Source organism: Tyto alba, unplaced genomic scaffold (genome assembly GCF_018691265.1).
Source record: "Tyto alba isolate M040663 unplaced genomic scaffold, T.alba_DEE_v4.0 Super-Scaffold_1, whole genome shotgun sequence".
In the NCBI taxonomy this organism is placed as follows: domain Eukaryota; kingdom Metazoa; phylum Chordata; class Aves; order Strigiformes; family Tytonidae; genus Tyto; species Tyto alba.
This window is the reverse complement of record NW_024881261.1, coordinates 21426768-21452290: the sequence shown is the minus strand read 5'-3', so window position 1 is coordinate 21452290 and position 25523 is coordinate 21426768. Positions and strand designations below refer to the sequence as shown.

Here is a 25523-nt window from a genome sequence, read left to right as displayed (position 1 = left end):
GCGGTAGGCGTTTCCCGGGGTCTGCTCTGGGCGGGGAACCGTCGCGGGGTTTTGGGGGCGGGGGGGAATGCCGCCGTGCTGGGGCGGTGCGGCGGCGGCGGGGCGGGGGGCTGCCGGCGCAGCTCTTGGGGGGCCGGGCGGCCCCGGCGGTGGGGTGAGGGCTCCGCGGGGACGCGGCCGTAGCGGGGTCCTGGGCGAGGGCTGCGCCCTGCGCGCTGGACAGGGGGCACGGCGGGGCCCCCGGAGCCGGAGAGCCCCCGGCCGCGGAGAGCCTGCAGCGGGACCCCCAGGTGGGCAGGGCCGGGGCAGAGGGGACCGCCGTGGCCCGGGGGGCGGGCCCGGCGGGGCGGTGCGGAGCGGCCGCCCCAGCGCCGGCAGAACGCGGGCAGCCCGCGGCGAAGCGGGCAGCGCCGCGCCGTCCCTCCCGCCCGGACTGCGCGGCCGCGGAGCGCCGCGCTGCCCTCCCGGAGCGGGTAAGGGCGGCGGCGAGGGGCCGCGGCGTTTCGGGCCGTGCCGGCGGCCGGTGCGCACCGAGGGGGCGGCGGGGGCGGCGAGGCGGCCCGAGGGGGTCCCCGGCCAGCCCGGGCGCTGCCGCAGCGCCGGGACCCGCCGTGCCTGGGGGGTTGCCGGGGAGCAGGCGAGGGTACGGGGGTCCCCCTTGGTGACTAGTGTTTAACCCCGACCTTGTCACCGCCCGCTTCAGTGCGGCAGCGAGGGGCCCCGAGGAGAGTCCCCTTGGGCGTCGGGTACGGTCCCTGGGCTGCCGGGAGGGGATGGGGAGGCGGCTCAGGGCGGGGGGGACGGTGGCCCCCCCTCGGCAACCCCTAAGGTGGTAGCCCTTCTCCTCCCCCCCGGCTCCTCTTCTCTCGCCGAGACCTCTCGAGCATCAGTTGTCCGTTTTCTTGGTTACAGCTCTCCTCATCCTTCCAACTTCGACAGGTGATCGTGGCGGTTTTAGGTACTTACTTGGGGTCTAATTGCTTTTAAGAAACTGAGGAACTTTATTTGGAATACCTCACATTGTTATTCTCTATTTGTATCTAATATAAGGATATCCATGTTCCTTAACATAAATTTCCTACTGGTTAAGTAAGTTAGAAGCTGCTATTGTCGTCATTTTAAAATGTCACCTTGCTCTTTACATGTGCAAATTCTTCCATGAAAAGGTTGCTGTAGGAATTCAGTCCACTAGAAATGTTTGAAGCATTTTAATGACTTTATTCTGTGATCCGACAGGTACTAGTTGGAAGAAATGTCAATAAAAACTTGATGGAATACATTAAGTTTGAATAGTTTCATATTTTAATATAGTTGCTCTTAAATAAAAAGAAGTTGCACTCATGCATGAAATGCAGAATTTAATGATAAATTGCTGCTCAGGAGCTACCCCCTATTTTTGGTTTTTAAAAATGCAAAATTTAGTGCTTGACAGCTCTTGTTACCTTTTATTAAATATAATTGGTACTGGAGAGAGGGATTTAGTTAGGCAATAGGAAGACTGGGAGACTGAATTGAAGATTTATGTCTTTTAATGTGTAAAACTACACCAAAGCATAAGCTGCTCTTTGAGAAAGCAAATTTATTCAGTATTTCAAAGCAAAGTAGAGCTGCCTTATAGAACTCTATAGAGATATCATATTATAGAAAAAAAAATGGCTTTATAGCCATAGAAATACTAATGTAAAGTCAAAGTATTACTTTAAATTCTATTATCTGAACATAACATAACCAGATGAGAAAGTACAAAAATAAATTCTGTGCAATGAATTATAGATTGTACAGAAGATTTTGTAGAAGAAATTACTTGGCTAAATCCTACTATGTTATATGTGGATATTTCCATGTCTGTAATGCTGTGACACAGTTAATATAATTTTCCTACAGCACAGTCATATGTTACTTGCAAATGCTCTTAAGAAACACCAGGTCAAAGAAAAAAGCATTTGTTGGGAAACAAGTTAGTTTAGGTCAGACCTATTTTAATTTACAAAGTTCACCTTCCATTAAAATGTTTCTTTGCTTCATTGTAGTATAAAATAAGTTGTTTATATCATTCCTCACAATTTTACACTACATAGTGTTCTTCAGCTCAGTTATGTGCTGTTATTGGAGTTTACATTATGTAGCAAGTTTAGCATTAATGTAAATAAGATTAATGTAAGTTAATGTTACTTAGTACAGTTGAAGAGATCTCCAGTATTAACTGTGTGAAAGTGACTGCTCCTAGTTTTAAAATATTTCTCATCAAATACAGATGATGAACATGCAAAATCACAAAAGATTATATAGGTGTATGTATAGATAGATGCATAGTTGTGAATGCATATGTGTATATATATGTGTACATATACACACCAATATATTAGTTTTCTGTACGAAAGAAACATTTGAACCGAATAACACTTTAAAAAAAATTGAGAGCTACCAAAAATATATAGTGGGACTGTTAAACAATAACGTACCTTGTATATCTCAAACATCAATCAGATAATGTATTTTATTTTCATTTGTGAAAAGGAGACATGAATGTGAACTGTATGAGGAGAGAGCAAAAATGATTTGTGACTGTTTTCACAAGATACACATTTTGGTGCAGTGTGTGTTTGGTTCGGTCTGTTTATGTTTGGATTGTGTTGGCTGGTTGGTTGTTTCTCCATTTTCTGTGGCTACACATAGGGAATGGTGGTTTTATCCTCCTGGGTGATGGAATAAACGCACAAATCTGTGTGAGAACAACTGTGTTAGCACAAATTGCCGTGGTTGTGACTCCTAGTTATGTGAATCAAACAAGGATTTTGCTGAAAGTGGATACACACATCTGTGTGACAAGTGACTTTCTTATACTATGTTGACAGATGAATTGTTGCCTTCTCTGTTCCCCTTCCCATGGAATAACTTTGTTGCTTTAAAACTCATGTTTGTTGTCTGCTTTTTTGCATGTGAGAAAAGTAGAGGCATTTTTATATTTGCTTTCTCTCCCTTCCTGGTTGTCCCTTGTAAAATTCAAAACTCCTGTGACATTTTGGGGCATTTTGTCTATTGCTGAATGGTGAACAATGCCAGAGCAGTGGGAGCAGAAACCAGACCAAGTCTCTGAGGTGACCACTAGCACAATTCAGGTCTGGAATATGAAACACTGTGTGCTCTGAACTGAAATATATCCATATAGTTTACTGCATGGACTATGCTGCTGAAATTATGCTAATTCATAACATTTACAGTCTGATAAGCTTCAGTACTGGCTGAAAAGTTAAAACATGCTCCCTTTATCCTACAGGAACCCTGTTTTTTGGGTCTTAGGCCCTGAAACCACAAGAGCAAAGTGGTGGATAAAGGTAATGCTTCCATTAGAGAGAATAGCTGTAGTCCAGTGAAGAGTCAGCCCTTCAGTACAGTGCCCTGCACAGACAAATTAGGTCTTTGAAAGCCAACAGACTACAGAGCTGTAGTCAATTCCTCTTTACTCACAGGTGGATTGTCTGATTTATGAATGACTTCTACAAGCCAGTACCATCCACCAGTGTCCATTTGATCAGATGCAGTGCCAGACAGAAGCACTAATTCTGCCTCTGGGACCAACCCAACTGGAACTGAGTATTGGCATTTTATGCGTCATGGGGCCAAACTCCTAGACCCAGTCTGCCTGAACCACTGTGATAGCAGAAAATAAGCATATTTCATCCTTTCTAATTAGGGCATCATGGTATTACTGTTGCTCATTGTCCAGCATGAAACGTCAAGAGCCCTCCCAGTGACTGCACTGCATTTCTTCTGTTCAAGCATTGGGAGGTGTGGAACAGAGACCTCAGTGACTGTCGCTCACGTTCCATAAGATCGAAACCCTCCAGTTTACTACAAGATCTGCTCAAAGAAGGCTTCACATGGAGCTGTGCAGATCCTGTTGCATCACATGTCCCAGCAAATCAGTATTAACCAGGCTTTCCTGCTATGTGGGATAGTCCATTTCTCACCTGTCTACCACATTTGCTGCCATGAAAGATGGCAGCAGTAGAAATAGGGATTCAGTGTGGAAATTTCCTAAGAACATAAGGAAGTTTGGTGCTGAGCTACCATTTGAAAGTGAGCAGGGCTAGGGTACATGACTTTACTGGGACTTGTTCAAATCTCAGTTTTTTTCTCATCAGGCTAGATATGATGCTCAATCTCAGGCATTTTGTTCCTGGGCTTCAGGTGAAGAGTGGAAATTGCATCATTGTGGTGGTCTTGGAGAAGTGATTCAACATGCATCTAATTTGGAGAGGCAGCTCTGCATGTCTGTGGGACAGCTACTATGCATCAGGAGAGAGCCCACTTCAACTTCCCCTATCCTCAGAGAAAATAAGAAGGAACTTGAAAGTTTTTCTTTTAATCTGCACTTCCAAATGGTTCCTGTATTTCACAAGAATTGCTTAAGGCTGATGTGGAGCTTGAGGTATTTACTAATTTCCAAGAAGGGATTTTAGCTCTGTCTTCTTCATTATTCCCACTGAAGTTTGAGAGATTGTTCGTAATAAAAAGATTTGGCAGATTCATGAGTCACTAGGCTGGGTATCCAGCCAAGATGTAATGATGGTTCATCAAGAGCTGTCAGCTTACATTGCATGTATTGGGGATTTCAGGTGATGGAAGACAGTCTGAAGACCACAGGGCCTTAAAATAGTAAGAATTGGAGAACTGCTCCCTGAAGATATCATGATGATACAGCAACAAAATTGTGAACGCCCCCTAAACTTGGAGGTCTCTGATTCACAAAAACCCCTCCAGATTGAACTCACACTCCAGAAGGGTCCACTTTCTGGAAGCTCAAAGTAGACCCCAGGCTCTTCACTCCAAGCTGCCTCATCATCTTTTCAGGGGATGCTAGTCAGTGAGTTTCCCTGTTTCTACCCATTATTTTTAGGGGCTTGTCTGGTCAGAGTTGTGCAGCTGCTGTACAGAAATGTATGATGAAAGAAATCTGGGGATGCCTGGAATGCCAGTGGGAAGCCATTTTCATGCATCAGGCTAGTCCAGTACCAGTTTTATTCTACTCTCTTTAGATTCAGTTCATCTCTGCAGTCAGTAAATTCCTAATTGGTGTTTAACTGTATTTCCTTCTGCTTCTTCCCAGATGCCTAGCTCAGGCTGCAGGGACTGAGTCATCCCAGGAGTACAGGGGAAATGTTCAGAGCAGCAGTACCTCAAGGGCTATGAGGAACTGAGAAGAAAGGTACTCACAGTATGTCCCAGTCCAGACAGCAAAAAAATTCCAACCTCCACAGGTTCTGTTATTATTATTTCAGTTACTTTATCAGTGCTAATTGGATTGTTAGTACACTGATGGAAGATGGCTCACCAGCAGGAAGGGCCCTCTTTAGATCAGCTGCCCCTTCCTTCTATGCAGAAGCATTGCTGGGCTCCAAATTTGCCACCAGTGAAATTGGGAGGATGAAATAGCATACTCAGAGCTCAGAATTTCAAGGAGTATTGTCTATGGGCTGTTTCTCAAAGGTGGACAGGTTGCTAAACTTAAGATTCAGAAATAAGTGAAACATGGACCAGTTCTCTTAAAATCAACAGCATTTCTTTATTTTCTAAGGTAATCCAAGACTTTTGTATACTGTGCGTGGGATATAGTGGCTGTCTGAGGGGTACTAAACCCACAGCTGGCTTTGTTCTTCTGAAACAGGCTGGGAATGCCAGCACATAGCTGTATCTGCCTCTCCTCTCCATGTACACTTGTACATTTTTCTTCACATACATGGGATTTTCAACAGTAAATGTATGAAGGAACCACTTCATACCCAAAAGGAAACAGCCCACAGACCTACACCCAAGCTGAAGCACAGAAGCTCTGTCTTGCAGTGGCAGTGAGCTAAAAGAAAAGACTTGTTTAGACGTCATGCTTTAAAAAGACCTTCTCAAGCTGTAATTTAATAGATTCAGGAAACAGGTTGCGGTTTCTTTCAGAATTTATTTTGTGAGTTCTGGAATTAGCTGTTTTATCTTTTAAAACAAGAATTCTCAATTCCTTTGATTTACTGACAGTTTCCTTAAGTTTTAGTTTTGATTCTTCTCCTTTGCAGTTCACAACTTGAGTAAAAAGGGAAGAAAACCTTGCACAGAAGGAAAGCAAATGTGTAAAACACAAGAAGTGGATTTTCTCACGTTTCCATCTCTGATTGCCTTGGAATTCCCTTCATGTGTTAAGAATCCTCAGTTCCTTATAACAGCAGTGAATAATAAATGCTGCAGACAGAAGCACTCTGTCTGCATCAGCTCAATTCATTTAATGTCTATAGTTTATTGTACTTGACATTGCATATCTGATCATGGATTCCTCAGACTGACAGACCTCCTATGGAAATCAAAGGCAGTTTTGGCAGTCACCACAGGAGTGCATTGGCACAAAGTCACAGGTTATGCACTTCAGGGAAAACACCATCACACTTTTGATTAGAGAGGAGTAAGTTAAAAGGTGAAGGAAATGATGGTTCCAGTTTTTTTTTTTGTTTTTTTTTTTTTTTTTTTTCCTTTCAGTTTTGTTGACATGTAAAATGCAGAGCTATGTTGTTTACATTAATCCCTGCTCTGGAGAAGGTCTAGAGCAGATGTAAAAATGGTTGGAGAGGCTGGGATGATGCTTTCCAGGATCAAACACTTGTTTTTTTGAGTGACTTCTGTAATGTGGGTTTTTTCCAACTAAGCTAATTGCTTTGAAAGTGATATCAATATATGCAAATTAATCCACAGTTAAAATGGAATGTAAAGCTGAAATAGAAGAAGCTATTGACATTTTAAAAAATCAATTTAATTTAAAAGAAAGTATTTTTATTATCCCCTTCCATTTATGATTTTGAAGAGCTGAAGTAGCTAATTATGTTATGGATGAAAAAGTTCCCCTCTTGCAAAAGTGATTTGTTTCCTTCACACTAGCAAAGACAATCATAATATTAAGCAAGGGTACCAGTGCCTTTATAACCCCTAGGAAACTTCAAGTGATGACACAGTTCAACACTGTTACTGTGGCAAGGATAATCAGGCCAAATCCTATGAAAATAGGAAGCAGAGGAGTCCTTCCTCAAATTGGTCTTTCTACATTTGGACATTTCAGGCTATTTCTTAAAAGAGCTTGCAGTGACATCTGAAGGCCATGTAGTAGAAAATCAGGGATCTGAAAATTAGTGCAGAACTGTTTCTATCTCCCTCTTTCATGTGCACTCTGGAAAGATGTTTTTCTCATGAGGTGGGGTAGCTATGTAAAAATTTTTCAGGAGGGCTGAAGTTGCAACCCTAGTTAGTTAATGGGATGCTTTGCAAGTGCTAGGCAATGGGGAGAGAGGAGGAGAAAGCTACCTTCAGGGTTCTGGCTTGGAAGAGCATTCGGGAAATGAAAAGATGGCCAGCAATTTGTATTCTGGAAACAAGCAGGCTGTTAGAAGTTGCTGTGAGCACCATCTATTTCGTGTGCTCATTGATGGAACATCCAGGGTTGCATAATCCATAGGGAGTTGCCTGCCCATAGGTACTTTTTGTTTGACAGATCTGTCACACTTCTCAGAAATCAAGATGCAAAATCCATCACTCAGGGACATGGTATATGTGTATCAGATACTCTTGGAGGGATGAAGAGTTCATTAAACAGCAAGTCCCTAAACTCATCCATATGAAGAATTCACATCTGTGACAGATAGAATATGGAGAGTACCCATCGTCTAACAGGTGATCTGACTCTAATGTGCTACTAAAGCACTATAAATATTAATTTTATTTCACTCTTTCAGACATGTAAGTGGGTGAGCCTGGAGGGATAGGAACTGCTTATGCAGAACATGAACAAGAACAGCAGGATTATATTGTGTGAGAGGGATCATGTCTCTGGGAGGCACTGGCAGTTTGAGGCAAGCATATCATTGCCTGCATGATACAAGCTGAAGATATGACCTTCACAATGAGGCTTATGGCAGGGTCCTCTGAACTTTGCTGTATAATAGAAGACTGAATTAGGCAGATGTACAACAGCTAGAAAATCTGTAAGAAATGAGGGCACAGGAGAATTATTGCTCCTTAAAGGAGGTAGCCAAAATGTGGAAATCAATAGCATAAGACAAGTAATCGGCTAGGTGAAATCTTGGAGAATTCTGTTAATTTTCTCTGTCCTTTGCTCACTATGAAGAATGTGAGCAATTCACCTACTTCAGCCCATAGCAGAAAAATGCCAGGCATTTTAGAATACCTTCTCCATTTCTCATTATGACTCCATTTGTAGATTCTTAGTAAGCATGATTTTCCTTAGACTATGAAGATTATTGGCAAAGATATGAGATTTGCATTGGGACTAGATTTAGAATTAAACAAGAACTTAAGTACTGGGTTCATGGATTGGTGCAGAATTCTCATTCAGATTCAAGTCTGAAGTTCCTGAAAACTTTTTTTTTTTTTTTTTTTTCAGAAAACAAGCATTATTGTTTGTGGCTAAAGTTTTGGTTTTAGATTATAACCAAGTGAAAAACATGTAGAGTTAGTCTAGATCCAAATCAAACATCCATCCAAATTGAGAGGTATTTGAGATTTATATTCTGGCCTCCTTACATGTGATCTTACTTCATTGTAGCTCATTTCTGTCACCTGTTTTAAGCACTGCAAGTGGTGCTGCTGTATTTCAGCAATGCTAATCTATCTGCGGGTGCTCTCAAGCTATGAGGTTGCATTGACTGTTACACAGCAAGCCTTCTGCACTGCATGCTGCCATAGTGTAGCCACACATCTGCTGATGCCCTCAGAGAATCCTGCAGATACCCCTTCTGGCAGCAGTTGGACCTGACCTTGCACACAGTTGTTCCTCAGATATCTCTGGGTTTGCAATGAGTGGTGGGAGGGCTGAAAAGAGAAGCGCTGTTTAGGGCCCTGGGCAATCCTATGCCCATACCCTGTTGAGATTATTTACTTCTGTGTAGTGTCAATGAGTATTTTACTGGACTTACTAGGGAAAGAGCACTGGATGGATTTAGTATTGAGATACTGCTAAACTTGCCTGAGCTTTGCTGAAAAGGCAGCTCCGTGTGCATTTTCCAGACACTACCATCCTCAAACACTTGACACAAAGATAAAATCTATGTTAGTAAACTTTCTTAAGAAGTGCCATGCAGCCTGATAAGTTTCTTTAACAGTAACAACCATTAAAATGGGATTTTAAAAAGTGTGCAATGTAGAAGCACATTGCCTAGGTTGTCTGCATGTGTGTGGGGGTACCCTCCCTTATGCTGCAGCTGCTGAGTTGCACAATCCAACCAAAATATTGCAGTGACACCTGTAAAGCTTTTACAGAGACTTAGCTCCCCTTCACCTCCTACTCCTGTTGTCCATGGTCCTTTTATCTCCCTTCAGCAAATCTGTTTTGTTTCCTTTGCTCCACAAAAGTGCTCAGAAATTAAATCAATTTCTCTCTCCTTTCAAGTCATGTTTCAAGACTCAGTCTTTACTTTTGAGGAGGTCAGTATTTCAGTTCTCCAAGATAAGGGCTGCGGCTATCAGAGAAACCCCTCACCTGTGCAGGAGGCAAGACTTGTTCCAATACTGTCTGGTGGATGAATTTATGCTTTGCAATGGAGACTTCTGAGTGAGTGCTGGTCCACATCAGAAATCCCACAGGATATGGCACATCCCTTTGCAGAGGTAGCAGTGTATTTCTGAAAGCAGTACAGTCATGCTTGCTCACTGTTCTGCCTGAGATGATGAACTTGCTTCTGTAATGCAAGCTGAAGGCTTGTCCATGCAGAGTGAAGAGCTTTCTCATGTTATTTGAATACTATAGAAGAAAGATTAATCCTTTTTCTTCTAAAGATGTTGTAGAATATCACCACTTTCCACTCCAACTACGAGCAGCACATCTTCAGCTAACCTTCTCTGCTTCAAAAAGAGAATGCTGTAAATTTCAATTACAATACCTACCTGACATAACCCTGACCAGACCCTATAAAACCCAGTACCTGTGGAGGCACCTAGCCTCCTGTTTGAGCAGAGGGTGGCAGAGAGAATGACCCACTCGTGAGAGAAGCGATTCATGCCTGACAGGGTGCTCAGAAGCTGTGGTGACGCAACACGCTAATGACACCAGGGAGTCAGGGATGTCCTGCTGTCGCTTTGTCTTGGGACACTGTGTTATATTGAGAATTTAAACTAGGTGGTGCATTCGACAAATTATTTGAATTATTTATCTTATCTTCCCATGCTGAAAGCTCTTGGTGCAAGGCTGACCATAACAAGCCCATTTGCTGTGTACACACAGTACATAATTTTCTTAACTTTTCACGAAGTTGACACTTTTGTACAAGAGTTAAATGCCACAACAGATGCCAGGAGAGCAGTTTGAGGCTTTGGCATTTATGCCTATAGGTTTGGGGGATTTTTTTCGCCCAGCATAGATCTTTGACTAATTCACAAGTCACTTAGAAACAAGGAAACTGTAATGGCATATTGAGTTTGAGGGGTGCTTGAGTCTGGATAGAGGAAAGATAGAGAAAGTATCTGATACTCCTTATTAACCTGAATTTCCCCATATCTCATCAATCTAGGTGAATTAAATGGAACTGAAGATGTGCACATATCAATTTATTTGCTGGAGAATATACATTGATTTATTTGCCCCATGGCCAGCTACCATTGCTGTAGAGCAGTGCTTCTAGTGAGGAGTGATGGCTTCCCTTCCCCTGCCTAGAAGGGAGGATTAGCCTGCAGGAGGGCCTGTGGGATAGTGTGTACAGGCAGGACTCCTACGCCCAGGGGAATAGTTCCTGCCCTTCCTTTTGGGTGTGTGGAAGCCCTTCTGTATTCAGGATTTGGGGCAGGGGAGTAGGCAGCACAACAAGCAGCATGTACATTGCTGGGAACTGTTGACATCTTCATCAAGGAGCTCAGAAGAGCTGTTCGGGTTGGAGGTGCAGGCTGTGGGGTGTGCTCTGGGAACTGATGGTTGCAGACCCATCTTGCAGGTAACAGTCCTAAAGCGTGTCCTGCCCCTTTGTATCTTTCTTTGGGACGTATGCTATGGCAGAAATCACTAGGTGGTGCTGTTAGACATAAATCGTACAGTTTTTCTTGGTATCCACACATTTTCAGTCTTTGGAGAAATGATTCTTGTTAGGGTTGGGTTTACGGTACCTCTTTGAAATGCTGCTGAAATAGAGAAAAGCAGCAGCCAGCAGTAGCTAGCTGGAAGGGAGTGTAGGTTCTTCAGACCCTCATATCTATGCTTGGGCTGATATTTCTGGAGAAAGAGCCTGACCATACACAGGTAGTACCCATCCTCTTCCTAGGAGAAGTCTGTGTGCTCAAATCCAGCATCCTTCCCTACTGAAAACTCAGCTTTGAGGGCCCTGAATTTCTGTTTCCTCTGGAGTGACATCAGTCAGTGTGCCAAAGCACAGCACTCTCTTAGTTTACATAGAGAAATTCAGATTAATTTCATAGAAAGGGAAATCTTAATAAGAGGAATTGCCTTCTAAGGTCATAAGTGGATAAGTAAAATAATGTCAGAAGAGACTAGGAATTTCCTGGAGGTGAATTCTTTAGAAAAGGAACTGTCTCAGTTTATAATTTATTTCTAAACTTCTTATTGAGAGAGACTTTTATGCATTTTAGATCTCAAATTTATTTTCTGATTGGTTTGGAACTTTTATTTTTAGTATTATTTAAAATAAATATGCCTTGACAGTTTCCATTTATAAAAATCGGTATAGTTTAAATGGAGACACACACATACATATGAATATGTTGTATTTATTTAGGTAGATTCTATATATTGTACAAATGTACACATAGATCCCATCATTCTCACACCAATAGTAAATTTAGGATATTATTGGGAAACCAGGCAATGAAACTCATCAGAAAAAGCAGAAACCCAGTCTGTCCTTCTTCTGGTGACTAATCTCTGTCAAGCCATCTGACCTTTTTTTTTTACCTTTTATGTCTCACTCTTTGCCTTAGTTGTCTGGTTTAGGCCTTCATCCTTCAGATGTTTACTACTTACTGCATATGTAACCATGTATTTTAATATTTTAAGGGTAAGGCCTTAGACCTTGCGTACAAGGAAGAAATGATACTGCATTAACTATACTGATTTAGAAATTTATTTAGTTAAATCACTCTCCTGAGCACTTTACATCACTTCAGTTTAAGTCATGAGTCAGTGACTAAAAAATCAATTCTGTTGGTATAGAATGAGAAAGATTAGACTGGATCTTTAGCCCTTATATCTCAGTATTTATTAGGCTAAAACCTCTTTAGGTCTCGTTGCTATTCTCTTTAATTTTCTCTGCCTAATGGACCTGATCCAGATCTTGATGGTATAAATGAGGGTTTTTCCATGACCTCCAGCTGGGAGCTGGCGAAGGAAATATTTTCATGAAAAATCTAGAGAAGCTTAGCTTAGAGTGACAAATAACTCAAACATGCCTCCTCACTGCATACAGAGTTTTCAGATTGTGGTTCACGTCGCAGAAATTATCTCTGCTCCGAAAAATGTAGTATTCTACATTCAGGACAGGAAAATTCATCCTCTGAAGACAGCAATCTCTACTAAGATTATGATGAGAGTATCACCATACAAAGAGTCATTATCTGATCTTATTTTCCCAACAACAGCAGATAATTAAGATCTCACATATAGTTTGAGATGGGATGAAAATAATTTTTTTGTCGACCTCCACAGATTTTGTGCATTCAGGTTGGATAGACTCAGGACTCAGGTTATTCCTAGTTTTGTACTGGCTTAACCAGAAACTAGACTGATGTTGTACTCCCAAATCAAAAACCACAGCTTTTTCAAAATGCATTTCAAAAAGCGTTTGCTTTTTTTTTGTTGTTGTTATTCTTCCCTACCTTTCTTCACATTTTACAAACTATCAATAGTAAATAAGAAGGATATTTGAGAATATGCTGAACAGGATTATGTTGAGTTCCACTCACTGAAAATTTTGCTTCTTATTCCTGGCTGTAGCGTAGCAGGAGTTGAACTCTTCGAGTGTCTGCCTATTCCAGAGAAGAGTAACTCACTTGTTTACAAACCTAAGATTTTTGTTTAGTGCAAAGCCATTTTTTTGTCTTTCTGAACTGGTCGTTAATAAAGCTGTAAACTCTGTAACCAACAATGTCTTAGCATGCTCTTAAAATTCACCTACAGCTCCTGGAAGTCTTTATATTATAAGTAGTGATTCCCCCTTCCCTTTCTATCTCTATTCCAAATGTGATTTCTTGTTTATTTTGCAGGTTTATGATGGAACTTACATCTTTGCCTAAATTCCTTTGGACAAATGACAACAAACTGCTGCATCACCATTTTCCGGACATATTGGCTACTGTTCACACCACACAAGACATTCCTGAAGAAGTTGTTTTTGGACCATGCATGCTCCAGAACACCCTGCTGGACACTGTAGCTTTTATTGCTCTCAAGTGTTCTGATAGACGGAACATCCACTATGTGTTTAAGGTAGAAGAAAGCAGCATTTAATGTTAGTCATATCAAAAAGGGTTACACCATCCCTGAGAAAGTAACTTTGCCAAGGGGTAGATTTTTGTTTTGTTCAGCACAACTAACAGCTCCTTCAGAGGGGAGAAGTAGCCAGTGAATTTCTGATTTATGAGCTGGAAGAAATATTCTTGAAGGAAGAATACCAAGCCCCATTTCTGTGCTGACAATTGATGACCTGCTTCAGCACTGACTGGGAATAGGAGGAAAGAGTGACAAATAGTTTAGAAACTTCATGCTCAGGTTTCATCCTTACAAAAGACAAAGGAGGCTTATCTGGAGGTGTGACAGCCCTGTAAGAGGAGAGGGGGAAGACTGTGGCATTGCACTAATTCATGCAGGTCGTACATTCACAGCATTTATTGACAAGTCTGAGCAAATGTTAACCCAGTTTACTCACTTATCCCTAAAAGTAAAATCACAACATCAGTGCTGTCAGCACAGGCTGTATGAATTGTAGAAGATATCAGCCAGGCAATTAGTCCACACCATCTTCAGGCAGCGACAACTTATAGCTATTAGTACATGGTCCTCCTAAAGTTATCTTAGATATGTCTATCTGTGTTACAGCTGCACTTTTCAATCACTGTAGAGAAGCCACAAAGACATATCTGTGAAACAAAAGGGACTATCATGTAGGGAAAGTCAGAAACCCCAGGACTGTGGTGGAGTGTTAACTCTCCATCTCTATTTCCCATTTTTTTTTTTGTTTCCTAGCCACTGTTTATCATAACATTTTCATATGGACAATGTGTATTTCTCATGCTGTCTTCTTACCTTGGCTTTCTGGGTCTTAGAGTGCATTTCAGTTATCATTGGTATAGATGAAGACAGGGAGGTAGTGTTTTAAAATATGAGTCAAGCAAATTTCCTACATGCTATGCCATGGATGTACCTGGGAGAGATCCAGATTCTCCTAAGATTTCTGTGCTCTGAGGAGAGAAATCCCAGGGAGTATGTGTAGTATGGAAGATGCAGCTGTTGGGAGATACCTGTTTGACACTTTTGCTTTAAAAAAATTAAGAAAGAGAGAGGCTTCAGGGTTTTTCTGACTATTTGTTTGAGTCTCTGGCACAAGTTTGCTTTCTTGGACAGTGTTATTAGTACTCCAGGAGAACTATAAGGTCTTTGGAGAAAGATGAGGTTTTATTTATGGAATATTTCTGTATTTCTCCTGGGAGTTTTGGAATGACTGTAGACTCAAGAAAGAGCCTCAAAGGGTTTCTACATTATAAGAGCCCTCCAGAAGGATAGCTCTAGTGTTCTGCGACATTTGAGCTAGGTAATTGTTATGCAGCCATGAAATTGGATTGATTTGGTTCAGATCTCTGTCTTTTGGCAGTAAATACATCAAATTCTGTGCAAGTGGATGTTTCAGATACAATTGGTGGCCCCATATCCTGTTAGCTACTCATAATTAAAAGTAAACATTCCAGAAACCAGGAACTATTGTTAAGCTCCTACCTCTGTATGTAGTCAATTAATTAACAATTCAGTCATGATGCTATATTGTTATCATGGCACTGAGGCACAATACAAGATATGGGTTTTGATTTGCTGTCTACGGTACAAACAGAAAACACACAGGAATAATTTAGCAAGGTGGATTCTTCGCAGCTGAGGTCATATTCATCATAGTTCGGCAGCACTTCTGCAAGACTTTGGGGAATATTATTTCTAACAAGGGTTTCCTCATTTTGGGTTTTTACATTTAATCCAAAAGGGAGCTTTATGTTTTTTCTCTCATCCTCTTGGAGAACTTAAATTGAGCTCCTTAGGCCAATTTGTATGCTTGAGCAAAGAAAATGCCTTGGCAATCATTGGCACAGGTGGTTCTTTCCAGCCAATCATTCACCCCAGCAAAGCAAATGGGCCCCTTACAAAACCATCTGTCCTACTGAGTTCCTCTGCCCCTTACAGCTTCTTGGGGGTTCCAAGGAAGAGTCTTATTCTCTCCCTTCTCCTGCAGCCTCTATCAAGGAAACCACATTGCCTCCATAGCCCAGCTGTGATTGAGCTTGTTGGACTGCGAAGCCTTTACCTCATATAGGGGTGTAAAGGATTCATCTGAGAGACTGCCATCTGAAGAGAGTGGACTTGCAGGATTTGTAGTGTCTCTAAACACATGGAAAAAATAAAGCTGCTTCTAGTTGACAGCACCCAGATCTTACGTTCTGTCCTTTACTTCTCCCCACCTTCTTTAAGCTCTCTCAGCTCTGCCCCTGGAATCCTGGTTCTTGGAGCAGCTGTGTTCCCTTTGACTTTGCTTAGAGCACCGGGTGGATGCTTGGTATTTCTGAAAACACAGAAACTAAGAAACAACAGCCTTTGCCATAGCTAGTAGTTACAACCACTGTGTGGGTGGGTGTGCTTGTGTCGCTGTTAGACTTCCGTATTTCTCAATCACTGTTAATTACTATGGCATTTAGAGAGAACCAGTTACAGAGCATGCTAATTTATTTTCTCCCTTATACTAATTAAGTCTTATCCTAATGGTCCCTTAATGTTTCATTCTTGCATTCAAGATACTGATGTGGTCATACTTTTCATGGTAGGTAATAGTCAGAGAGAGTTAAAAACAGAGAAAGAAATAGCCAAAATACTGTTTCTAGTACCTAACACCAATGAATATTTGCCCCACAATTAGTGGAAAACAAAGAGCTATACGTTGCTTGGGGTGAAATTTAGATCATACTTGTCATTAGACATTTTTCATTTCCAAACTTCTTCCTTTCTAAATAATGACTTAGTGCTTCAAAAATTAGTTGAAGCTTTTTATGCACGTAAATGTTGCTCTTGATCATCCTGTGTTTCAGCCTCCAATCTTTGAAAATCTTCCCCATCTTTCAAATACTTCAGAGGACATAGATCTGCTGTGGTAAACACCAAGTTAAAACTATGAAGAAATAAATAATTCCCTATTCCAAGCAAATGCAATAAAGTGACTAGGATGGGAGCCACACACTGAATGAGAAAGACAAAGCCAAATGTTTTATAGTTGTATTATTTCCAGAGCATGATCAACCTGTGACTACATGACTCGAGTCCTGTGGAGAAAGGAGTATATGTGACTGAGGACTATGCTGTAATATGCACACAGAAGGGAAATTTAATTTGAGCAGTAGAGTTAATACTATTTTTTTAACTTCTGAGTGCCTGACCTTGGAACCTAAGCAACACTTTTAAACTTAATCTGTTCGATATTTCTGAATGCACACATACTGAAAGTATCAACCCCTCACAACTCTCAGAAATAATTTAATGAAAAATGTTAATCTGATGAGTTTTTATTTGGTTATATACCTTGAAATGAATTTAACCAATTTATTGAAGGCATAAATAGAAATATATAATTTTATTTCTGAAAAAGGAAAGAGACCATATAAGTGCTTCTTAATTGTATTTATTAAAAACTAATTTTTATGTAATCTTGCCAAACAGTTATACAGATGTTGTCTCCTTGGGGTGCTGAATCAAATAAACAAGAATATTTTTACACCTCTCAATCCATATCCTCTTATGTCAGTGAAAAACTCCACATGCAACTGCCCAGAGTGTGTGTTCATTCCTGGGTTCACACTGCACTAATCCAGGTGTCTGCATATCTCACACCCCCCAGACCTCAGCACTCACACCTCTCCTGACTCATATCCCATTTTCCCATGGGATTGAGACCCCTACTTACAGAGGAGCACACCTTCTGTACCTTATGACCCACATTTGACACAGTCCCATGGGACAACCTGCATCGGACAGAGGACATCATCCTTGCCATGAGTGGGCTAGAGATTGACCAATATACCATCCCTGGCATTGCCATAAGAGGTTATATGTGAACACCGATGTCTCCTTTTCCTCCACGTACAGCTGTATTCCCAGAGCTCTCAGCAGTCATACTGGGGCAGCCTTTTCCCTATGGTGACTTTGGATTTGGTGATACTGATGTATGAATGGGGCTCACAGCTTTGGTATACTGGCCCTGTGTGAGGCAGAAAACAGGCTTTGTTCTTGAATTTGATGGAAATCTATTTTGGGTCCCAAGACCTGAAACTTTCCTTTTTTGTGTCCTGTCTCACAGGTAGACATTACGTCTGTGCACAGTCCCACAGGACTGCCTTGGATGAGACTTGTACAAGCAGCTGCCGATAGCAAGGAGCAGAACTTGGAAGCTTACTTAGAAAACAGTCAGTTATATTATCGCTCCACCAGGAAAATCAACAAAAATGAGGAGCTGCTTGTCTGGTATGATGAGGAGCTTTCCAGTCTCTTGGGTTTCAATGAGATAAAAGCTCAGAGTCCCCAGAATGGTAAGTACAAAACTGCTGACTGCAGGGGTCACTGAGGATTGAAGTGAGTCTGCAACTTCTTTAGTATGTGGTTATACAGGAAATAAAACCTGTCCGAATCCTTTGCCAGTCAGCTAAGAAAAAAGACCTGCTTTGGGGATTGAGCTAGAGGCATAGAGCAAGAACAAATTTTCAGTTCTCAATGGCATTTTCATTGATACTTTCCAGCAGAGGATGATGCACTTGGGATTAATGGTGAAATTTTTGAGCTGTGTAATGGAAGTCTATGCACCTGACTACCTTGGAATCCTAAAAGCGTAAAATATCAATTGGAAATATGCCTTTTTTAGCTTATGAAGGAATCAGGTATAGGCTAGTGTTCAGCTTTAATCCTGTAAATGATCAGGGCATACAGCACAGTCTTCCTATTTAGTGTGGGATACAGTGGGAACAAGGGAAAGGGCATGATTTTAATTCTGAGATGTTGCTTGAAATTTATTGCTCTAAAATAAATTCGCTTGCCAATTGTTGAAAAAATAAATATTTTTTAAAACTGTTTTCAGTGTATTCTGTTAGCTTCTGTGTAGACACACACTGTCAGCCCTTTGAATTTACCAGGCCAAAGTGTTATCTACACAAGAAATACCATATCTAGACTTAAGACTTTAAACTAGCAGGTATAATGTTCCACCCAAATCAGCAGCCTTATTTTCTTATAAGAAGTTCAGTTTTTGTAGTTTGGGAAGTGATCTAAGCTCTGCTGAGCCTACATATTAGGAGTCTGTAGTTCTACTCAGACAATGTATGAACTTTCCTATGTATCTCAGGCCTCAGGTGCTGTCTGGCATCTTTTGCATTTAAAAACTGCTGTGTGTTGTGAAATAACATAGTACAGATCCAGTTTACAAAGGTTAAGATGTGCCATACATGTCTTGGTTGCTGAATTATGTGCCGTCTATTCATGGGCAATCAATCATCCCAATGAACCAGAGATGCAGTACATCCAAAGGCCAGAAGGAAACAGTGCTCTTCATTCCTCCCACTCATCACTGGCATTGTTTCACTTTGGATATTACTTTTTGTGCCACAGGCCTCTGTGCCTTAAGGCATACAGCAGTTTGCCAAAGGAGCATAAGTAAGGGCTTCAGGCATTGTTGTCAGATGATATGTGAAAGGTATTAAACTTCCAGAGTATCCTATGCAGAAAATAGAGGCTCATGTCAAAATCTTTGAGTCCAGGTATAAACCACATTATTACTTGGGTATATAGAATTTAACACTCAGCCTGTATTAAAGCCAGTGACTTATTTAGGAAATGTAGACCCAAATCTGGGTTCAGACTTCAAATTGTCATGAAGTCCATATGGTTTTATCTAGACCATTTTGTACTGGCCATTTTACATAATACAAACTTGGCTTGAGAATCTAAATGAAAGCATTTCTGCAAGTACACATAGAGGCAAATACGAGTGAACCATTTTTCACAGCATCAAGGGACCTGATTCTGCATTGGCATTAGCTTTACCATGTGTAATCTTGTATGATACATGAGATGTTTCTGGGTTTTTGTTTGTGTCAATGACAGGGCCAGAATCTGCATCCATTCGTGATTCTACCTTTGCAAAACTCATCATCTGTTGTCTGTTTCTGCAGAGTTGAGATGCCAAGAATGCGACCAAGTCTTTAAATGTGACCATTCCTATCTCTCCCATGTCCGCTTCCTATGTGTCCCAGAGAAGAGCGCCTTGCTATGGAGAAACTTCCAGAACCCTAAGACTGAAAAGAGCAGCTTAGCTGAGCAGACCACAAATTTCCACAGCCTGGCAAGGGATCTAGAGTTCAAAATGTCAGCTTATAAAGATGATGCCCATGGTCTCACAGGAGAAAGGAGAGCAAAATCTGAAGAGGCGGAGAACAACAGGAGCAGGAAAACAGTGTTGTTGGAGAAAACCAATAATCTGAGTGAGGAACATAACTGTGGGGGCAAGGAAGAGGTTGGGGGAGAGCATGCATTGGTTGGTTCTTTCTGGAAACTTAGTTCAGGGAGGCAGCCAGCTTGGAAGGATTCTTTAGAACAGAAGCAGAGTGCTTTCACTGAGGTCAGGAGGATGAAGGAGAAGCTGAGGAATGAGAGACCAAAGGAGCCAGAACAGGAGGATACCATGATCCCATTTAGTAAAGAGCAGGTATCAAAGGAAGTGATGCTGAACTCTTCCGGTAGTGCATTCTCCTTTGTGTGGCCCACCAGAGCCGGAGGAGAACAGAAGAGTGCTTTTAGCAAACCCAGTAAGTGTCTAACAGAAAGAGCTGCAATAAATTCTCATCCCATGAGTGAGTCACCAAAGAGCCTGGGGGAACTGTCTGGCTTCATTGCCACCACAGACATCATGTGCTGCAGCACTCTTCTCAATTCCAAGTTCTTTGTCAGTGATTTGTGTAATGCTCAGATGTTGCAGACAAGTATCACTCGGAGCAATGTTTTCCCATATACCTCAGAACAGTGGCCCAAACAAGCAGGAGGACAGTTACAAAACACAACCACCACTTCCTCCTTGCCCTCCTCCTCCTCGTCCTCCTCCTCTTCCTCCTCCTCCTCCTCATCCTCTTCCTCCTCCTCCTCCTTCTCCTCTTCCTCCTCCTCCACCTCCTCTTCCTCCTCCTCTTCCTTGACTCTACTTCCCCCCACCTTCACGTCCTTTGGAGTGGCTGCCCAGAACTGGTGTGCCAAATGCAACCTGTCCTTTCGCATGACATCTGATTTAGTCTTCCACATGCGGTCACATCACAAAAAAGAATACTCCTCAACTGAATCCCAGTGCAAGAGGAGACGAGAGGAGAAGCTAACATGTCCCATTTGTCATGAGTACTTCCGAGAACGCCATCATTTATCCCGGCACATGACTTCTCATAATTAGAGCTGTGCAGACAGATCTCACCAAGGGTCTGGGCAGGTTGGGTAAAGAAGGGGAACATAGTTTACTTACATCCATTTCCTTTTGAGTTTAATTTCTTACAGGAAATCACTGTTTACAATAATTTAAAATAGATGCTTTGCAAAAAATATAAAATGTTTACAAGAGTCTGAGTGGGTTGTAAGTTTTGAAAATTCAACCTAGCCCTTTTCAATCTATTTCTGAGGAAATAAAATAGTGAAATGGGTGCACATGCAGTATTAATTTGCAGAGTTAGGAACAAAATTACTGTTTTGCAAAGTTTTCTTTGCTTGTATTTGATTTGCTGGTGTCTGTGCAGTACAATGTAAATACAGAAGTAACAACCACCTCATTAAATGAGGAATCTTTAAACACAAAAAAATTCAGAGCTTATATGCTAAAAGAAAAGAAGTTAGTGTTTCTAGCAGCTTTGGTGGACTCTTAATCCTTTATGTTAACTGAATCAGCTCTCTTATCATATTTGTGAGTCTGAGTAAAAATCTTGTATCGCACTGTCTCCTTGGCTTTGAAAGGGACTTAAAGCTAAGACTCTCTGAAATTTGTGATCATGAACAACTGACTGGTAGACTGCCAAAGAGGATGTGGCTTGTTGATTGCTATATCTGAGTTCTGTTCTAGGCTCTGCCACTTTTGAAGTACCATTTACAAATTCAAATCAACCTGGATCTGTATCAAAATGTGACCTGTTGTCAACATTATTGTGTAGACAGGTAGCACAAATTCTGTCCTGATGTGTGCTTGCAAGATCTGTGTGACTTTAGTAGGTGTACAGATCTGAGAGGGGTGGCTTTCAGGTTTTGAATATACTAAAGGAAGCAATTAGAGTATTTGAGTTACTATTAGCTACTGATAGGTAGAATCTTCACACTTTAATTGTGGATGATAGGCTCTGTTCTGCTAACAGATACAAAAGGAATGTCGTTCACAAAACAACACAGGTATACACGCACTGTATTGTGTTAGACCAGCTTGTCTATCTGGTTTCTAAAAGGACCAATTCCATCTTTTTTTAAAAGAAAGCACCAAATTCTCTCTATAGCCTGTCCACGAGACATTTTTTTCTTGCCTATTTTGGTTTGCACTCTGCTTAGACTCAGAAACAGATGAGTTTATACTGCTCTGAGCATGTGTGGGGAAGCAACAATCCTGTCTATTGTTACTGCAGCTCATCTCATTAGCCTTTCATTACTTTTAAAATCCATTCAGGGGATTAAATGCTCTTGATAGTTTATGACAATGTGGTGTTCAAGTGAGCATTTATCTCTCTCGTAGAGTATTTTTTCAGGTTGTCTGATGTTTCTGTGGCCTGTCTCTGAGCCTCATCTGCTATTAATCCCTTTCAGAGAGAGAATGACCAGCAACCACTAATATCCTAGCTAAGAGTAAAGGACATTGCAATATGCTCATTATTTTCCACCATACTGATGATATAGTCCAGTGTTTGTCTGCTGCACATTGGATTGAAGTTTTCTTTGAGTTCCCATGATGATGTCTAGGCTGATAATGCAAGTATCAGCAAGTAAACACATCTGAGTGATAAAAGACACCCTGAGAGTCTTAGGCAGTCTGTTGGCATCAACATATGACACTCATTGTTATCTCTTGGGAGATTTCTGTAAGGAGACTGTATTCTTCCCAATATATTGCTGTTGAACATTAATACATGGCAGTTTCCTATTAACATAAAGATTTTACTTATTGCAGACCAACCACTGGCTGCTCACCCCAGCTTTATTTTCCCAACACAAAGTGATTAAACTGTTACATTATGCCCCGGAGTTCAGAAGACATAAATTGAAACTGAAGGTCTGGCTGGATTGTAACACAGCTTTCCAAGGTCAGTGGTGGAAGGTCTTTCACTGGAGTCATTAAAAACCAAAATGAACAAAAGCTTTGAAACATGGAGCACAGGGAACAACCTTGCATTGAGTAGGGGATGATGTGGTTTCCTTCTAATCTTTCCATCTCTATTTTGTGTCCAATAACATTTACTGTGTAAGGAATATATTTATGGTAAGTTTTAATGGGCCAAATTTCACTCCATCTGGTTTTATCTGGGTGCCAGCCAGTTTACTGTGAAGTCAGTGTCCATAAAGTGTAATGAAGGACTCCATGGTGTAACTGCATTCATATGTGGTTAGGGTTATAGTTCCCATTTATAGTTTAGGCCAGATTGTGATCTCATTTATTCCAGTGCAAATCCAGAATAATTCCATGTTGCTACTCCTGATTTACATCACTTACTTTAAGATTGGCCTGGCCCAGTATAAATAAGACTAAAGATTTCTTGGTGCCATTGCTACAAAATGTTCTCTTCTGTACTTACTGAGAGATGCCATGTTTTCTTAACAGTTTTATCGTTAGAAGCCTAACTTCAGATTTCTTCTGGAAAAAGACAAGTCCCACTGTGTAATGCTCCCTAGTATTATGTTGGCACATCGCTTCAACATTACCCTGATCCAAGGGCCTGTTTTTCCAGTGCCCTGTACCTGGTGTATCGTTTAGATCAGAGTGAAGGAGTACCAAATCTAACTGGTTACATGTTTTCACTGATTTTGTTTTGGTGTAAGTGATCTTGAGAAAGTGTGGAAAACCAACCACTGATAAACAGCTGTTGAATCTCATAACCTCTTCCAATGATGTGTTAGACTGACATCATTAGAGGACTCACCAGTAATCAAACTTCTTCACTCTGCTTATAGTATGAGGCTTAAGCAAGCAGCAAGGCTACAGGGAGACATATCTTTCCTTTATGTCATCAAGTTATTTTCTTTGGGGGAAAAAAAAAAAAGTAAGAACTCTTACCCAGTTTCTTTGTGAGTATGTCTCAGCCACAGCAATTTACATACTGTAATGACAAGCTATGTATAAATGCCTTCTATGCGCAGAAAGGCAAGAGAACCAGTTATGAAAAGTGGCAGAGCTGATTCCAAATGTGAAAATGAAGAGGAGAGGTTTTTTTTAATCAGCTTTATTTCTGCTAGTGTCCTCACCTCCTCCAGCTGCAGGGGCCATGCAGTTTGGTCCTAGCATGTAAAGATTAGGGATTTTTCTCTTGTAACATGGAAATCACACTGCAGGCAAATGTGTGCAATACTGTCATTGCTCCTTTGTAGGTGGCTGCTGGCATAAAATCTGAGTGAACAAATTGCTTCTTATACCTGACTGAAGTGTTTTGTGAACTAAGACTTGTTTACACACACAGCTGACCAATATGACATCTTGTTGTCTGCTACACCTGTGCTGACATCAGAGCAAAACAGCACAAATGCCAACAGAACCAGAACTTGATTCCCCATGTGTAAAACAAGCTCTTCTGTAAAGCCCCCTATGCAGGCAGAGGGAATGTCTTTTATGTGTCTCAGGTTTAACTGAGTGTCTCATCCAAGCTGGGTTACATAAACCAAGGGGTTTATCCAAAATTTTTGAAGATTTTATTTCTTGAAATGGAAATATTCATATTAAAGCTGAGTGAACCAAATATTGCACAGGCAGAAGGAAGCCTAACAAGACGAAGAAAAACAAACTTCCTATAATTGAGTCATGCTGGTAACTTTTTTCCCCTTATGTCTAGAAGTCTGAACATTTAAACTAGTGCAGATCAAAGAAAATCCTGCAGGAGGAAAGGCACTGCACTAGAGCAGGGGGTTCATGAAGAAACGGAAGGACTTAAGGAATTCATGAAGGACTGCATTCTGTCCCAGTGCACTACTGTGATTTTACAGCAGGGATCTATGTCTTTTTTACAAGTAGAAATGCTTGGGAGAAAAAGACATCTAAGATTTGGGGTTTTTAAAACAGGAGGAGACAATTTGAAGTCAGCTGACTTGTTCTTTTCCTGTCTTTGTTAGCAACTGCCTGTGTCATTTTGATCAAACCACTGTTTCTCACAACATCTGTTTCTGGATCAGTGAAAAGGGACGTAACAATGCTGACAAGCTTAGATATTCAGGCTGTGTTTCTGCAGTGGGTTCTGAGTTTACTGATAGAGAATGCCAGATTAGGATATTTGTTTATTCATTGATCCCTGAACTTTTTCCAATGAAGACATGTTTCTCCATAAAAATGTCACTCAGATATGCTTTTGAAGAATGTATATTTACTTGCTTTTCTTGGGGTATTTTTTCACTAATCAAAACAGTCTATGGGCTCCCATTGGTCTAAACCAAATCATACAGTTTAAAAATCACTGGACTAAGGCATCTTTTGTGGTATGATCAGGGAAGACTAAATTAGAAGCACTCTCCAGAGAGCAAGAATGCATCGTTTTGTAGAAAAAAAATGAATAAGCTGGCTGCCATTTCTTGGTCAGAGTTCTGTGAATGCTAAAAGGAAAATTATCATACTGATAGAAGGCCTGATAGAGCAACTCCTTTCTTCCTGCCTTTAAAGGGGAATGTGATTAGGATTAGACTTCAGGAAGCTATTCTAGGTGGGATGGTAAGGAAATGGTGCTATAAACTTGAATGTCCATGCTAGCTCTGAAACAGAAGAGAGAAGGATGGCAGTTTCAACATATTTCCTGTTGTCTTGTGGTAGGGAACTTCCAAAACTGCTTGTTCCTTCCTATGAAAACTTCTGTCTAACTTTCTCATTTAAACCACAAACCGTAGGTTTTCCATAAATAACTTCCATTCATAGTTTTGTGATGTTCAAACCTTTCACTGCAGTGTAATTTTCTATACAATTCCTGTCTGTAGTTTTGTGCGCTCTGTTGATGACACTGTGCTGTGGTCATGGTTTGGTTTGAGCTCACAGTTTTAGTAGTGAAAC

General features: G+C 41.2%; 1 protein-coding gene across 4 annotated transcripts; it reads left to right on the top strand.

Annotated features, from left to right (window-relative positions):
• The first annotated feature begins 164 nt into the window (after positions 1–164).
• Positions 165–23612, top strand: ZNF488 (zinc finger protein 488). 4 transcript variants are annotated; one of them, XM_042786858.1, is made up of 5 exons: positions 165–290; positions 913–958; positions 13249–13471; positions 17589–17817; positions 19450–23612. In XM_042786858.1, exons 3-5 carry the CDS (start codon positions 13253–13255, stop codon positions 20709–20711), a joined length of 1710 nt encoding a protein of 569 aa, XP_042642792.1. In that variant the 5' UTR covers positions 165–290; positions 913–958; positions 13249–13252; the 3' UTR covers positions 20712–23612. The 4 variants fall into 4 exon arrangements, with proteins under 4 accessions (XP_042642792.1, XP_042642788.1, XP_032857641.2 ...); XM_042786854.1 differs by lacking the exon at positions 913–958; XM_033001750.2 differs by lacking the exons at positions 165–290; positions 913–958 and adding an exon at positions 323–473.
• Positions 23613–25523: the final 1911 nt, after the last annotated feature.

Bases quoted from the DNA above. Each gene is read 5' to 3' on its own strand.
- ZNF488 (XM_042786854.1), top strand. From the start codon at position 13,253: ATGATGGAACTTACATCTTTGCCTAAATTCCTTTGGACAAATGACAAC. The intron at 13,472-17,588 runs GTAGAAGAAAGC...CCTGTCTCACAG, and splicing joins ACATCCACTATGTGTTTAAG to GTAGACATTACGTCTGTGCA. The intron at 17,818-19,449 runs GTAAGTACAAAA...CTGTTTCTGCAG, and splicing joins AGCTCAGAGTCCCCAGAATG to AGTTGAGATGCCAAGAATGC.